At 48.6% G+C, this 15657-nt stretch overlaps 1 protein-coding gene, 1 long non-coding RNA gene, 1 other non-coding gene and 2 pseudogenes across 3 annotated transcripts; 3 read left to right on the top strand and 2 right to left on the bottom strand.

The window, feature by feature from the left end:
• The first annotated feature begins 747 nt into the window (after nt 1-747).
• On the top strand, nt 748-2505 carry LOC120975303 (uncharacterized). The gene is made up of 3 exons (XR_005771088.3): nt 748-1024; nt 1126-1283; nt 2019-2505. It is a non-coding gene; the product is annotated as an uncharacterized lncRNA (long non-coding RNA).
• A 1916-nt stretch (nt 2506-4421) lies between these two features.
• Nucleotides 4422-4502, top strand: TRNAL-CAG (transfer RNA leucine (anticodon CAG)). The gene has a single exon. It is a non-coding gene; the product is annotated as a tRNA-Leu (tRNA).
• Nucleotides 4503-5151: 649 nt separating this feature from the next.
• Nucleotides 5152-9210, top strand: LOC109769236 (uncharacterized). Its single transcript, XM_020327989.3, has 2 exons — nt 5152-8563; nt 8645-9210. The coding sequence occupies exons 1-2, from the start codon at nt 5818-5820 to the stop codon at nt 9055-9057; spliced, it is 3159 nt and encodes a 1052-aa protein (XP_020183578.1). The 5' UTR covers nt 5152-5817; the 3' UTR covers nt 9058-9210.
• A 246-nt stretch (nt 9211-9456) lies between these two features.
• On the bottom strand, nt 9457-10180 carry LOC141042653 (pentatricopeptide repeat-containing protein At1g68980, mitochondrial-like; annotated as a pseudogene).
• Nucleotides 9457-11391, bottom strand: LOC109769239 (uncharacterized; annotated as a pseudogene).
• Between the last annotated feature and the right edge of the window lie 4266 nt (nt 11392-15657).

Here is a 15657-nt window from a genome sequence, read left to right as displayed (position 1 = left end):
ATTTCATCATCACATTGAATTTACTGCATTGTATTTAAAATTTTAAATTGATCAAATATTAATCTGATCAATGTTCAAATTATAAGAAAAAGAAAACCTGAAGTCTGTTTACACGGGCGGCTAAAAGTTTCAAACCACGCTTGCGCGAGCCGAAAAAAATACTCCCTCCGTTCCTAAATATTTGTTTTTTTAGAGATTTCAAATGGACTACCACGTACGGATGTATATAGACATATTTTAAAGTGTAGATTCACTCATTTTGCTTCGTATGTAGTCACTTGTTCAAATCTCTAGAAAGACAAATATTTAAGAACGGAGGGAGTAATATGTAGCCCACGCGGCACGAAGCCACGAACCGCAGTTGCAATTATGAACCTCCCCTTGCTAGTCGTCGTGGCCTAGCTTCACCTCGCCGCCACAGACCAACCCTCATCTTATTCGCCTCCACCCCTCACCGCCCCCACCACCTGAACTAGCTTCAGATCGGCTCCACCCCTCCCCTCTCCACTCCACAACAGCCATGGCTGGAGGCTGATGGAGGCGTTTTTCACCTCCCCCATTTCTATCCTCCCGTAAAAATCAAGTCCACCCAGCCAGATCCCGTCTCTCACCAGTTCTGGCGGCGGCGTGCAGCACCCGGCGATCTAAGGTGCTAGATCAGTGCCTCTTTCCTCTCTTTAAGGGAAAATCTTCCTCCTCTCGCCTTGGTCTCTTATTTCTTCTCTTTCTGCAGAAACAGTACTGCTAGCAGTAGTGTTGGACAATGGCGAGCAGCAGCGCAAGGAGCGGCGATGCGGCTGATGGGCGAGCTGTGGACCGGGCTGCTCGTCGAGCGGTGGCGTGTGTGGATGGCCGAGCGACAACGCAGGCTGAAGGGTTCTATTCTGCTGTGTTCTCCTTCTCATGAAGGGTAAAGGAGGTGGGAGATCCATATCGCTAGCTTCATCCAATGTCAAATCCATGTACCAGGCAAGCAGCCAAGAATGCCTTCTCCCTGCCCGGCTAGAAGTTGGATCCTTCCAAGGTACCATAACTGAATCACATCCGTCTCCCTCTTCTTAATTCGTTCATGTTAGAGTACATCTATGTTTCCATTCATCTGATTTGTTTTTTTTTATTTGGCAGAGGGAACCTCTCAGGATTTTCTACGAGTCACTGTCCAAAAAGTACATATATGTTTTCATTCATCTGAGTTTTAGAAAAATTTGACAGAGGGAACCTCTCAGAATTTTCTAGGAGTCACTGCCCAAAAAGATCCAATCCAGTGAGATGGCCGACTTCAGGTAGGTGTACCACCTCTGTTCAGTTCCATTACCAATTACCGTATTGTAGTACTCCGCAAGTTAAGGCTGCAATCCCCAGCTAGTCTAGTCTGATATATTTCTAATGTCAAATCTTTGCGAGCTAAGATGTCAAAACTGCACAAATCACACAACTATGGTGGAAATTCTACTATGGAGTAGTAGTAGTAGTTGCAGCAGCTTCGCTTTGTACAACTAGTTATACAGGAACAAAGTAAGATGAGAAAGTATGTGCATATTCGGATGATGAAAAAGCTTGCCATGGTTGTGCCGCACTTAACTATTTCACTTAGTAACTTTCTGGATTTACTTTAAGTTCATAAATCATTCCTCTTTGCTAAATCGCAGAGTTGATTACTAAAAACGAATTATCACATGTACCAGGGAACTATATTAAAAGGTCAAAATTACTAGTATATAAGTTTGTGGATAAAAGGTGCAAACGAGTGAACTAGTTTTATTTGTGTATTGTTCCCATTTACATTTAGTTTCTATTCCCCGGATGCATGGTTTGAAAAGGAGCGAACCATTGGTCTAGCACTAGTAAATGCTGACATACACTAAGTTCCTAGTCCATGGATACTCCAGTACAATATAGAACAATTAATTTTATTCCCTGTAGCTTCCCTATAAAAGTTTGTTCCCTGTGGCTCAATTGAATTTAACTACAGTACATTACATCATTTTTCATCTCTCTTACAAGTTATCATTTTATAGGGGGGTGGGAAGCAATATTGGAGGCGGTCTGAGTCATGACAATAATCATTCCATTAATGATGATGACGATAACACCTATGACATCAAGGCAGGGGATATCTCGTGCGATAAACATTATGATCCATATGGCGATGAATGAGATACTAACTCTGGCGATGATGGTGACTAGTTTAACAATCTTATTCAAGGCACGCAACAAAGCGAAGTTTTGAAGATTGAGGGCAATTTAGCTTATGCAAATTGCCTGAACCATTATATCATGCATAGTTACTATTTTGTTTTGCATTCTACATTCCCTAGATGGATCGCTAGGGTTGATGTAAATCGTATGGAACTCATTAGGCTTGTAGTACTTTCTTAGATATGCAAAATATAATATATGTTTTTGGGTCATGTATGGTCGTGTAATCTTGAGACCTATTTGATATGCCAATATTCTGAAACGCAGTTTGGTGTATCACACTACTGCCTATGGAGCGTAGAAAAGATCTCGGGGTGACTATGCCTTATAGCGTAGCAAACATCTTGGGTACACAATATGCGTACGATGAGCCTTCGTAAATTGGCGTTGCTTGCCAGCCTCTCAACTAAAGGAATCTCCGAAGGGTTATATGCACCGTCGGTAATCATACTAATCGACGGTTTGGCTCTACTCTTAGTTATGATTAACCCCGACGGGTCAAACATACAGTTGACTAATAACAAACCCGACGAGAATCAGTTACTGTCGGAAGAATAATAATTGAAGGGGCACTGTCGGCTATATGAGTCGTCAAGCTAGTGCGAGCCAACCGTGGCCTTAACATATCCGACGGCTCACCGTCGGCTTAATACCGTGGGAAAAGATATTAGCTAAGAGTACCGTCGGCTATTAATGTAATGGCCGATGAAGCATAGCCGACGGGAGATGGCCGACGGTTCACCGTCGGTTATAAGTGTATCTGAAGGTGAACTTACATATCCGACGGTAATTGGACCCTCGGCTAAAACGGGATATCTAGTAGTGATCTATGCCGACGGTCTGACAAGACTACGCTGACGTTATCTACGCCGACGGGCCTATGCCCACGGCAGCCGTCGACTTAGATCTGCACCGACGGGGAAGGGCCTATGCCGACGGCCCTTACGTTGATCCGGTACACAGAAGACGACATGATGTGATCGCATGAGCAGAACAAAAGGGGATGCTCGGCACCACAAAAGGATAGCTACCTCGGTGGTAGGATGATATCAGAACCCTTGGCTTCCCAAAGATGCACATCCTCTTGAATGGTTAGGATCAGGTGCCTCACAAAGGGTGCTTGTCATGCAAGTTGTAGCTGTTCCTGAGCTTCCAAAGCTAGCAGGCCGTGAGCACCCCGATGGAGGCGAAGACCTTGCAAAGGGCATCCGACGTCTGATGAAGGGAGCCCGCCCACCACAACCTGAAGGGGAAGTCTTGGCTAGGCACAACAATAGTGGATGTGCACCAGGAGAGCACTTCAAGTCATAGCTACCTGGAGAAGGAGCATCCAGCCAACATGTGTCGCATGCTCTCTAGCTCCTGGTCCCAAAGGGTACAATAGTCCACAAGAGCCGGGCAGTCGACCTTCCAACGCCTATTCTAGATCGAGGGCGAACCAGAGGGAAATCTTGATGTGCAACAACACCCATGTTTTCCAGGTGAGACGTCAATGGGGACTCGAGATAGAGCTCAAGAAAGGTGCCGCATCGCAAGACTTGGTGGCATATTGACTGGAATCCCTCCACTGGCTTTATATATAAAGTGTTTGTACCGGATGCTATTGATCGTTGCTTTATATATAAAACGGGCAAAAGCCTTTTTCGGTAATCCCTCCACTGTCGACAGAGCTCCGTGAGAGAGAGAGAGAGAGAGAGAGAGAGAGAGAGAGAGAGAGAGAGAGAGGCCGAAGATGGTGTCAGAGGTTTGGCGTACTGGACCATGGCAGCAGTACCGAGGGTAACCACGAATGCCTTCGAATCACGAACAACAAGGCAAAGCCCTCGTGGAACAAGCAAATCTTGTTGCAATAAGACGTGAGGATAAATGAGAGGTGTGATCTTAGGGATTGACTGCCATTGATCCAGTGATCAGTCCGGAACCGGGAGAACCCATCCCTAACATACCCCAAAGTGGAGGCGCGGAAGATGGGACAAAGACCGGAGTCGCAGTCCAGCGATGCCAAGCTTGAGAAGGATACGCAGCCGGCCCTTTGAGATTGCGGAGGATGCTAAGGAATTGCTAAATTATGTATACGTTTTTGCATTCTCTCTGCAACCTTACCGAAGCAAATAGCTCAAGCACATCAGAGGAAAAGTAAAACGAAAACAAAATGACATTCGTGAGCTTCAGAACTCTACCATGTACTATATGGAAGATGTTGTCGACACGGTGGTCAGAACGTCAAGATGGCCGAGTTGGTCTAAGGCGCCAGTTTCAGGTACTGGTCCGAAAGGGCGTGGGTTCAAATCCCACTCTTGACACAATTATTTTGTTTTTATCTGCCTTTGCTTGTTTCGGAATCATAACTACTACAGTAAAAAAAAATTAAAACAGTTAAATGGACTAGCTTTTTATGCGAACCAACCAAAGGTTTCATCTCCATTCTGAACAAATTAGAGTGGCGATGGAGTTGCTTATACTTACAGCACGATTGATTCCCGTTCTGAAACTGTAGACATGCTGTGCAGGCAAGGTTGGCTCATGCTTCGGATATGGTCGGTATACAGAGGATTCAGACTACGCCACAAAGGCACAGTAACAGCTGATGGATATACCAGACAATACTCCCTCAGCGTCAAAAAAAAAAAACGAAAACCCGTCTTATATTAACTTACAGAGATGGTATGAGATTAGGAAAGCAGAACAGCTTAAACCTTCGGTAGAAAAAGAAATATTGAATTAGAAATGCATCAGCACCGATCTCGCCTAGTGCATCGGATCAGATTGACAACACTAAAATATAAACACCGACAGTAACTTGGCAGCAGCAGGAGTTTGAATCGAGCCTCACAGAGTCAACAAAAGAAGCTACTCCCTCCGTTCCAAAATAGATGACCCAACTTTATACTAACTTTAGTACAAAGTTAATACAAAGTTGGGTCATCTATTTTAGAACGGAGGGAGTATTGTCCAGTGTGACCCAATATTATGCAGAGATATTATAGCAGCAAGGCAAGCAGCACGCCAAGTGTGACCCAATATTAAAACGGAACATGGCGTCACCGACCCTGTCCACACCATATCCGGCTGTTCTCAAAGCACGGAAGCAAGAGATGGATAGATATAAATAAACCGAAGCAGAGCATCTGAATTCTGAACCCCATCTTCTTCCAGGTGCTGCGTTTTGATTTATGAGAGGCTCTGAAGGAACGAGACACATCATCTTTCTATCCATCGGACTTTCAAACTACTGAGGAATACCGTAGTTACAACGGGTTTCGACCGTGCGTCCGTGTGGAGCTTCGGCCCCGAGCATCTTCGGCTCAATCCCTGTGTGGCACCGCTACGCTGTCGTCGGCTCGTCATGGTCATCGCTGATGATTCGACGTGCTGATGGTTGTCAACTCCGGAGAAGCAATCGTGCAGGTTTGTCAAAGATAGGACTGAAGGTCTACATCATTCCTGAAAGTCAGCCAAGCGGTGAAGGAGCTGTTGAAGTTTTAGCACTACCCTTTCAGACGAATAAATAAATGCAATGCGGCAAGCCACAGGCACGTATGACCAGATCAGGTTATATCTATCTGAAGAGGGAGAAACTGCTATTTGGAGACCCATAGTTGGAACCACCGAACCAGTATGGGCATGGCAATGGGGATCATGAGCTTGCCATGGTCACTAGTGCTCGCCCTGACGATCGCCGTGGTGAGCGCCGGCGACGAGGCCGCGCTGCTTGCTTTCAGAGAGCAGATCAGCGACGGCGGCGCGCTGGCTTCCTGGAACAGCAGCGCCGGCTTCTGCAGCTGGGAGGGCGTGACGTGCAGCCACTGGGCGCCAAAGCGGGCGGTGGCGCTGCGCTTGGACGGCAGGGCGCTCGTCGGAGCACTCTCCCCAGCCCTTGGGAACCTCACGTTCCTGCGGACGCTCAACCTGAGCTTCAACTGGTTCCACGGGGAGATTCCAGCAAGCCTCGGACGCCTACGCCGCCTGCAGAGGCTCGACTTGAGCGACAACTCCTTCTCCGGCACGTTCCCTGTGAACCTGAGCTCCTGCGTCAGCATGACCGAGATGACACTGCGCAACAACAAGCTTGGCGGGCGCATCCCGACCGAGCTCGGGGACAAGCTCGCGTCCCTGAAAGTGGTCTCGCTGAGAAACAACAGCTTCACAGGGCCCATCCCGGCATCGCTGGCCAATCTGTCCTATCTGCAAAACCTTGATCTCGGCCTTAACCAACTCGTGGGCTCAATCCCGCCAGGGCTCGGCACCCTCCACAACATGCGGCAGTTCACTGTCGTCAGAAACAACCTCTCTGGTATGCTTCCAGATTCTCTCTACAACTTGTCATCTCTGGAATTACTTAATGTAGGGGTAAATATGCTGCACGGAAGCATTCCGGATGATATCGGAAGCAAGTTCCCCATGATGAAAACTCTTGCCTTGGGTGGGAATCACTTCACAGGAACCATCCCCTCCTCGATATCAAACATTTCTTCCCTCGTAGCACTTGGCCTCGTGCAGAATGGGTTTAGTGGGCATGTGCCTCCCACATTGGGGAAGATGGGAGCTCTCCAATATCTGAACTTGGCTGACAATAAGCTTGAAGCGAACGACAACAAGGGGTGGGAATTCATCACTTCTTTGGCCAACTGCAGCCAACTGCAGAAATTGATACTCAGCAACAATTCTTTTGGAGGACAACTACCAGGTTCAATTGTAAACCTCTCGACAACTCTCCAACAGTTATACTTAGATGACACTAGGATCTCTGGGAGTATACCCGCAGATATTGGCAATCTGGTTGGTCTCAACGTGGTGTTAATAGCAAATACTTCCATATCAGGAGTGATTCCGGATAGCATTGGTAAGCTAGAGAACTTGATTGAGCTGGGCTTGTACAATAATACGTTGTCTGGCCTCGTACCGTCATCTCTGGGAAATCTTTCACAATTGAATAGGTTTTATGCATACAACAACAACTTGGAGGGACCAATTCCGGCAAGCATGGGGGAGTTGAAAAACCTCTTCGTACTTGACTTGTCAAAGAATCACCAACTTAACGGTTCAATTCCCAGAGAGATTTTTAAATTATCCAGCCTATCTTGGTACTTGGATTTGTCATACAATTCCTTTTCTGGGCCCATTCCTAATGATGTTGGTAGCTTGGCAAACCTTAACATACTAATTCTAGCAGGAAACCAGTTATCTGGCAAGATACCCGACAGTATCCAGAACTGCATAGTGTTGCAATGGCTATCATTAGACAATAATTCCTTTGAGGGAAGCATACCACAGTCACTGAAGAATATAAAGGGGCTCAGTATACTAAACCTGACCATGAATAAGTTATCTGGTGATATTCCTGATGCCCTTGCTAGCATTGGAAACCTGCAGGAACTGTACCTAGCACACAATAACTTGACAGGGTCAATACCAGTAGGTCTACAGAATTTGACATTATTATTTAAATTGGATGTATCCTTCAATAATTTGCAAGGTGAGGTGCCAAATGAAGGTGTTTTCAGAAACATCACTTACTTAGCAGTTGATGGGAATGTCAATTTGTGTGGAGGTACACCTCAACTTCATTTGGCTCCATGCTCCACAAGCCTCTTGAGCAAGAACAAAAAGAAGATGCAAAAGTCTCTTGTAATTTCTCTAGCAACAGCCGGAGCAATCTTGTTGTCACTTTCAGTTATTCTTCTTGTTTGGATACTTTGCAAGAGGTTCAAACAAAGCCACAAGACATTATCACAAAATTTAATTGTTGATGACCATTACCAGAGAATTCCCTATCAAGTATTATTGAGAGGAACTAATGAATTTTCAGAAGTCAACTTGCTTGGGAGAGGAAGTTATGGAGCGGTTTATAAGTGTGTCTTGGACAATGAGGAAAGAACATTGGCTGTCAAGGTGTTTAATCTTGGTCAATCTAGGTATTCCAAGAGTTTTGAGACTGAATGTGAAGCCATGAGAAGGATACGACACCGTTGTCTCGTTAAGATCATTACCTCTTGTTCAAGCATCAACCACCAAGGTCAAGAGTTCAAGGCATTGATTTTTGAGTTCATGCCCAATGGTAACTTGGCTGGTTGGCTTCATCCAAAATCTCAAGAGCCCGCTACAAGCAACACACTCAGCCTTGCCCAGAGGCTTGATATTGGTGTCGATATTGTGGACGCAGTAGAATATCTGCACAACTACTGTCAACCATTGGTAATCCATTGCGACCTTAAGCCAAGCAACATTCTTCTTTCTGACAACATGAGCGCCCGAGTTGGAGACTTTGGCATATCAAGAATCCTTCAAGAAAATACAAGCGGGGGAATGCAAAATTCATATAGCTCAACTGGAATTAGAGGTTCCATAGGCTATGTTGCTCCAGGTGACTGGAATTCCTGAATATTAGTATCTTTTACTTTTCACTCAAATATGGCGCTAACCACAAAACTTTGCATAATTGTAGAGTATGGAGAAGGCTCTGTGGTATCCACTCATGGTGATATTTATAGTCTTGGCATATTGCTGCTGGAGATGTTTACTGGAAGAAGCCCAGTAGATGAAACATTTGGGGATTCACTGGATCTGCATAAATTTGTCGAGGATGCTCTTCCTGACAGAACCATGGAGATAGCTGACCCAACAATCTGGCTACATGGAGAACCGAAGGATGATATTACCACTAGTAGAATCCAGGAGTGCTTGCTTTCTGTCTTCAGGCTTGGCATATCCTGCTCAAAGACACAGCCTCGAGAGCGGACGTTGATAAGAAATGCAGCAGCAGAGATGCATGCAATCAGAGATGCATATCTCCCATTTGCTGGTAAGCATATTGGGGAACATGGAACAAAAGGGGAGCCACGGCTCCATTCGAGCTAGAATGATATGATCCTGCAATAATAGAAGTTGCATATGTCGCTTCAGTTAGCATTTATTATCGGAGCTATTTTATTTGCAACTGCTCAGATACATGTAAACTGTCAAATCCTGGTGTTCTACAATAGCACTATGGTAATAGTAATTTTCAGCATATTACATGGCTTCTCAAAAATTTCAAAGATGTTTTAAACCACATCCTCAATCTAAAATGCTGGCAACATGAATTTATCGCTCAAAGCAAATCAGCAGTCAGACTGTTAAGAAAGTATTGTCCATGTGTACAAAAAAAAACATATGCAGCAGTACACAGTAGCAGCAAGTAATTGACCCTAATATTGCACATATCCAGTGACAAATGCAAATATTTGAAAACACAAGAAATTTGTCACAAAACAGAAATCACAGACTAGAAATGCATCAGTATCATTGAGTTTCCAAAAGCAGTAGCATGTAATCCTTCTAACACGGGTGAACCCAAATTACCCAACTAAATACTACCACATCCAGCATCAATTCTCATCAAGTACTCGCATTAATACTCCAATATAACCATAGTCTAAGCAGAGTCGAGGAGCAGGAGTACAGGAGGGCTAGTTTAAGATTGATCCGCCTCCTGCAAGGCCAATTGCTTACTGAATCCGCCCAACCTTACAGAACACTTGATCAATGCTTTAACTGCCACCATGTTAGCAAAATAGAGATCTTTAGCTTTGTCAGGTTCCCTTCAGTTGTAAATTAATCAAGAAAACAACTATAAGTATAATTGTTAGGAAGGAAGTGACTGGCTAACATTTATTTACAAAGGCGCTCTGCACTGCTCAAATGCCCTGAATTGCAGAATTATTTACCAGAATCACCTTATCTCAACAGTTTAATGCATGAACCATAATTCCTTCTGAGTGCATGTCAATCATGCATGTATGGAAAACATTGTCTGGCATCGCACTTTTTCATTTCATATCCCTCAGTAACACACATGATTTTTCTGTATCATGATGTTTCAAAGCTGCATACACAATAATGATAAAGCTGACAAGATCAAGCTTGACTCCCCACATTGCCACTCATTCCAAACATCGTATGTTTCGCTCAATCTTCCTTCTCTGCAGAATCCATGCAGTATAAGTAGTCCATCAAACACCCTTCTCAGCCGTCTCCAGGCAGAGTTTCATGGCACTGGACATACCCCCTTCTCTACCGAGACCAGCTATGAGTGGAGAATATGAAGCTACACTCAGCGTCACTCCTATCTTAGCCATCTCCCCCAGAAAGTCCGTCTGCCATGTCCAAATCCTCCTGTTTTGTAGCAATCGTTAATTAAGGAAATGTACGGATAAACTGTCAGTCTGACTCCCTTCTCCCGCAACCTATGAAACATATGAAGCACATCCTCCACCATGCCCCTTTTGCATAGTGAATGCATCAGTATAGGATAACTCACCTCATTTGGCACCAGACCCCTGTCTAACACTTCATTGAAAACCCTATCTGCCTCACCGAACATACCATTCTCGCACAGGTTATCAGGCAATGCATTGAATGCAAATATGTTTGTCACCATACTCAACTCGCTTAACTACGAAGCTAAACTGAAAGCCTCCTCAAACTGCCCCCTCTTTCGTAGCCCATCAAGCATAAATACGAATTGGCCTCCGATGACACGAAACTAAACCTGGTCATGCTGCCATTCTCAATGCCATTTACAGCTCCTCCGTCCAACCAAAATCCATACAGCAACGCCCAGTAGGTCACTTCATTAGCACTGAATGCGTTGATTCTTGCTTCAATCCATACAGCAGTACATACGACACCACGAGCCTCTCCGCGTCGTGAGATACCCTGCCTCGCCGAAGCCCGAATCCCAGCCGTGTAAGCATACTCATCCAGGCGAACACCAGACTGCGGCATTTCATCGAACAGGACACGGGCAAGGGTGAGCTGACGAATCTTGACAAGGGGGAACGATATGTGGGAAGCCGCATACTGGTTCAGAGTGATGCGGCGTGCCGGGGAAGGTGGCGAGACGGACGGCGTGCGCATATGAAGGAAAGCGCGGGGAGGGAGAGCGAGAGCGGGGAGACGGTGTGGGGAGGCAGGAGCAGGAGGAGCGAGGAGACGTGGGCGGGGGCGGGGGCGGGCGAGGCCGGTGCAGGGCGCGGGCGGGACGTCGTGGAGGAGGTCGGCGAGGAGCTTGACCATGCCGGAATGGGTGCGGAGCGAGGGGCCATCGGGCCGGCGGTGAGTCGCCGGAGCGCCAGACGCGGCGGGTGCGAGCTGTGCTATGATGAGCAGGTGCCGGTACGGCGCTGTGTAGAGTGTGTTGCCGTTGGATCACGAATCAACGCCCCACATTGGTCTCTCCGACCTTGTATCGAATCTGCTCCATTAACTCTAGGGCCTTAATTTATTTTATTTTATTTATTTTGACGATGGAAAACCTTATTTGTAAGGGCCCTAGTTTGGTAGTCTGCGATACCGCCGGGATCCCCCTCGAAAACCAGGGCGTAGAGCCTACGGGGCAAATCGCTCCATGAAAAACCTGCCGCAATATTTGGTCGCTCGCCTGCTGGGGATTTTCTGCCCCGATCCTTGCCCTTTCCCGGGGTGGGACATCCACGCCTAGAGAGGTCGAGGACAAAAGCCAGGACGGCGCGAGGCGTGCCTCGCGATCTCGCCCGGCAACCTAGCGCTATCCCTCCAAGACCATCTGCCCTCTGGTGATGGAAACGGGTCGGCAGCCGTGCCAAGATCTCGGCGGCCAGAGGAGTCTATCATGTCTTAGCATTCTTCTTTCTCTTCCATCGACCAAGGTCTTCCTTGGACGTGATCTCCTTCCCTCTCCCCTGTCATCCAAGCTGATGTGGTGATCTCCCCGTGGTGGGAGGCACCGGCGGAGCTATGGAAAGGCTCAAAGGGCCATGACCCGCCCTGGGATGGAGCCAAAACAAGTTTTACATGAAGTTTATTCCCATAATAACGCATTGATTTTTAATTTTGTAGCACTGCTTGCACCATCCAGCCCGCCCAACATTTTTTGGGTAGCCCCACCACTGGTGGGAGGAGAGGATCCCCGATGACCATGGAAATCCCGTGAGTGAGATTAAAGCCCTGGGGTAGTTTCCCCGTGCAACCAAATTAGGCCTAAAAAGGAGCGTTGTTCCCCTGCAAGTCACCGTAAGAGCATCTTCAGTGCAAACCCCTAAAACGGGCACAGGACAGTGATATGGGAGCGGGTCATCCAAACGTGGCCACCTACATTTCAAAGTGCATTTGAACAAACCTCGCGGTTTTTCATGCAAACACAACAAAATTCACTTAATTTGGGACATAATTTACATAAAAGGTATTTTGTCGGTTCAACTAAAACCTAAACTATTTAGTAGCAGACGATGGCTTTGTACATGTCGTCGGCCTGGCCACAGGCATCTCCGTCATTGTTGTCGTTGTCGGAGTGGTCCATCTAGTGGCAGAATGGCGCGGGGGGCACGACAACCCTGCCCGAACGCCGTCTCGGCGATGGTCAGCAACCGGTCGAGGGCCCAGGCCTTCGCGAGGTGAGGGTCCACGCGGACCAAGGCGGGCGTATCGTTGAACTTGGTGAACGTGGAGCGGCGCGCCGCGCTGCATCGCTCTGCCATGCCGCCATGATCGATTTCATCGGGACCAACTCAACCTGGAACGCCATGACACTTTGTGCGCTCTTGCCTGCGGCGCACAAACCAGTGTTGCTGGTACTGTTGAAACCGTGTCGAATATTTTGTACAAGAAAAGTTACAGTTGGGCTTGGAGTTGTATGGTGTGCACCCACTGAGAGTTAAGGTGAAAGCTGGGGGAGAGGACTCGGGCGCCGATGGGCCCATGCAAGAACTTCCCGAGGGGGTAGTGTGCCTAAAATGCGAGACTTCGGTCGTCAGAGGCAATGGCGGCGCGCGGAAGAAGGCCTGCCGCGTCTACGTCGTCGGCACCATGTCTCGCAGTTGTGCATGTCGTGTCCTCGTGACCACCGGGACGTCGGTATGGTAGTGTGGTCGAGACCACACTGGTGCCCGGCCGGTACATGTTCCCGTTTAGCAATTCTCTATGACAAAAGTGCTAGGTTATAGACACAAAGTTAAATGTGGTAGATTTCTGAGACCGGTACATGTAAAGTGGTAGTTTTGGGGTAAATACTCGAATATTTTAGAATTCTACTACTAAGGTTGTCCAAATTCATATGTAATTGTGCATGCATGTTGGGAGCGTTCTATTTCATCAGAGAGTACGTACTCATGTTTTGTACAAACACGAAGAAGCCAAATAATCACCCTCATCCATGTACTACGTACTACAACAGGAGAATCTATCGCTGGGCTAGGCCGGATTCTAGCTAGTCTAGTTATTGCCGTTCAAGCTCCTTATGAGCTGCAGGTGCTCGTCGCCGGAGACGTGGAGGTGCAGGCGGAGGTCGGACAGCAGCTCCTCCCTGGCCCAGCTCAGCGGCCCCGTGGCGCGGAACGCCTTCATCACGCTCACGTACGCCTCCAGCTCCAGACCATGGACGCGGCCGTGGTCCTCATGTACCTCTGCCGCTTGCCGATTTCGTTTCATCGCCACCGCCTCTTCCTCGTCCTCGTCCGCCGGGCGGTGCTGCATTGTCGCGCTGGCACGACCGTCGGAAGAATCGTGTTCCTCTTCCTCGCGGCTCCGCGGCGGCGGCGGGATCGACGCCTCTCGATTTTCTTGGCAACGCTCGCCGGCGGCGGGAACTTCAGGAACGCCTCCGTTGCTGTTGCTTCCGCTGCTGCTGCTGCTGCTGTCTCCGTCGCTGCCATCCGCCGATGACGACGATCGATCAGACGTGCTACTACTACTAGAACCGTCGTCGGTGTCGCTGCTGTCTCTTGCTGTTCCTCCGACCGCATCACACGACTCTTCGTTATAGGATTTATCATCATTGCTCGTCTCTTGCCGCCGTTTCTTCATCAGATAACAATGGCTTGGGTATCTTGCATCCTTGGGGAACAACTTGATGCTACTATGCAACCTGTTGCCATCCGGTGCTTCCTTGGGGAACAACTTGCTGCTACTATGAAAATGAAACCTCTTGGCATCCGGGGCTACGTCGCCGTCCACCGTCACCGTGTGGCTGCTCCTCTTCGTCGTCGTCGTCGTGCCCCCGAGCTTGACGGCATGGGGCGCGGCGAACTTGCCGCCTCCGAGGTTGCCATTGTTGGCCTTAAGCTTGATGTTCTTGCCGGGGATGGGGCGCGACGGCACGACGCTCTCGACGGGGATCTTGTTGCCCTTGTGGAGCACGACCCAGCCCTTCTCCCCGTACACCTGCCGGGGCCGGAGCGCGCTGCGGTCCGCCGTGAGGACCTGGGAAGAGCCGACGATCTTGACCTCGAACCGGTCGGCGGCGGCGGCCACGACCTCGGCCCACTTCCACAGGCTGCCGTCCAGCACCTCGACGTTGTCGCCGGGGACGAGGTCCGCGGGGAGCTTGACGGCGGGGTCCGGGAGCGGGCGGACGAACTTCCTCAGGATGCGGCCCGAGTCGGAGCCGCCGTCGAACCAGCGCATGACGTAGGAGTGGCCGTTGCCCCAGACCACCTCGCCGGCGCGCCAGGCGCCCATGGCCATGGGAGGCGCCGCCGCGTCCGTGGGGACCCACGCCTCCAGGCTCATGCCCAGCGTGATCCTCATGGCCGGCCGATCCTGCCTGTTCCCTCGCCTCGATGATCACCGCCCTGATCTACTGTGTTGTCTTGTCTTTGGACGCCGGCCGCAGCGAACTCGCGGCGCTATATATATATATATAAACTCGGCGTCGGCGACAGGGAGCGAGATACGAGTCTAGTCGGATTCGATGAGACGCCGAGTTCTTGGGTGACTCGGAAGTAGGAACCGACACGTACTCCAACAAGCTAGCTCACCGTACGGATCGAGTGCGACACTGACACGGCCGCCGGTTTAAGCTAGGCTTACGGCGGACGGTTTACCAGAGGACGTTAGCGATCAACGGCACGGGCAGAGCACGTTGTCGTGGTCTAAGCTAGGCTTAGTTCACAGAAGAATGAAACTATTAGGGCAACTTTAACGTAAACACTCAAAGCGTCCGCAGCGTTCGGGTCAAACGGTCTGGACGCAATTTGCCACTCAACGGGTACCTTATCGGTGCGCGGACCGCGGGCTAGTTTGGTTGCTCGTTTTTTCGCAAACCATGAGACTTTGGCGCCGTCCAGACAGCAGATACATTAGCGTCCGACAATCTGGTCCCATCAAAAAACCCTCCATCCAAAGAACCCTCTCCGTGCGGTGTGGTTGTCACACATTAATGTCCGTCGGCCCCGCTCAAGGGCGGACGTTCGGTTTATTCAAATTTGTATTGAAATAGATGGAGGCATGATTGGATAGTTGGCTCTCATATCCCTCCCCGCAGACATTTTAGAAGTCATCATTGGAGATGCCCATAGCACAATATCTCTTATCACATATTTAGGGATATCTTAGCACAATTCCAGCGGCCGATTCCGCGACAGCCAAATGAGTGGGTAACAGAATTCGAAAATAATCTGCGATTCCATGCCCAATATCTGGGTGCCAAACGGACTATAAGAG

The sequence above is a fragment of the Aegilops tauschii genome, chromosome 3, assembly GCF_002575655.3.
Source record: "Aegilops tauschii subsp. strangulata cultivar AL8/78 chromosome 3, Aet v6.0, whole genome shotgun sequence".
Classification (NCBI taxonomy): Eukaryota; Viridiplantae; Streptophyta; class Magnoliopsida; order Poales; family Poaceae; genus Aegilops; species Aegilops tauschii.
Note: the sequence above shows the minus strand (reverse complement) of the source record. Positions and strands in the feature narration are given on the sequence as shown.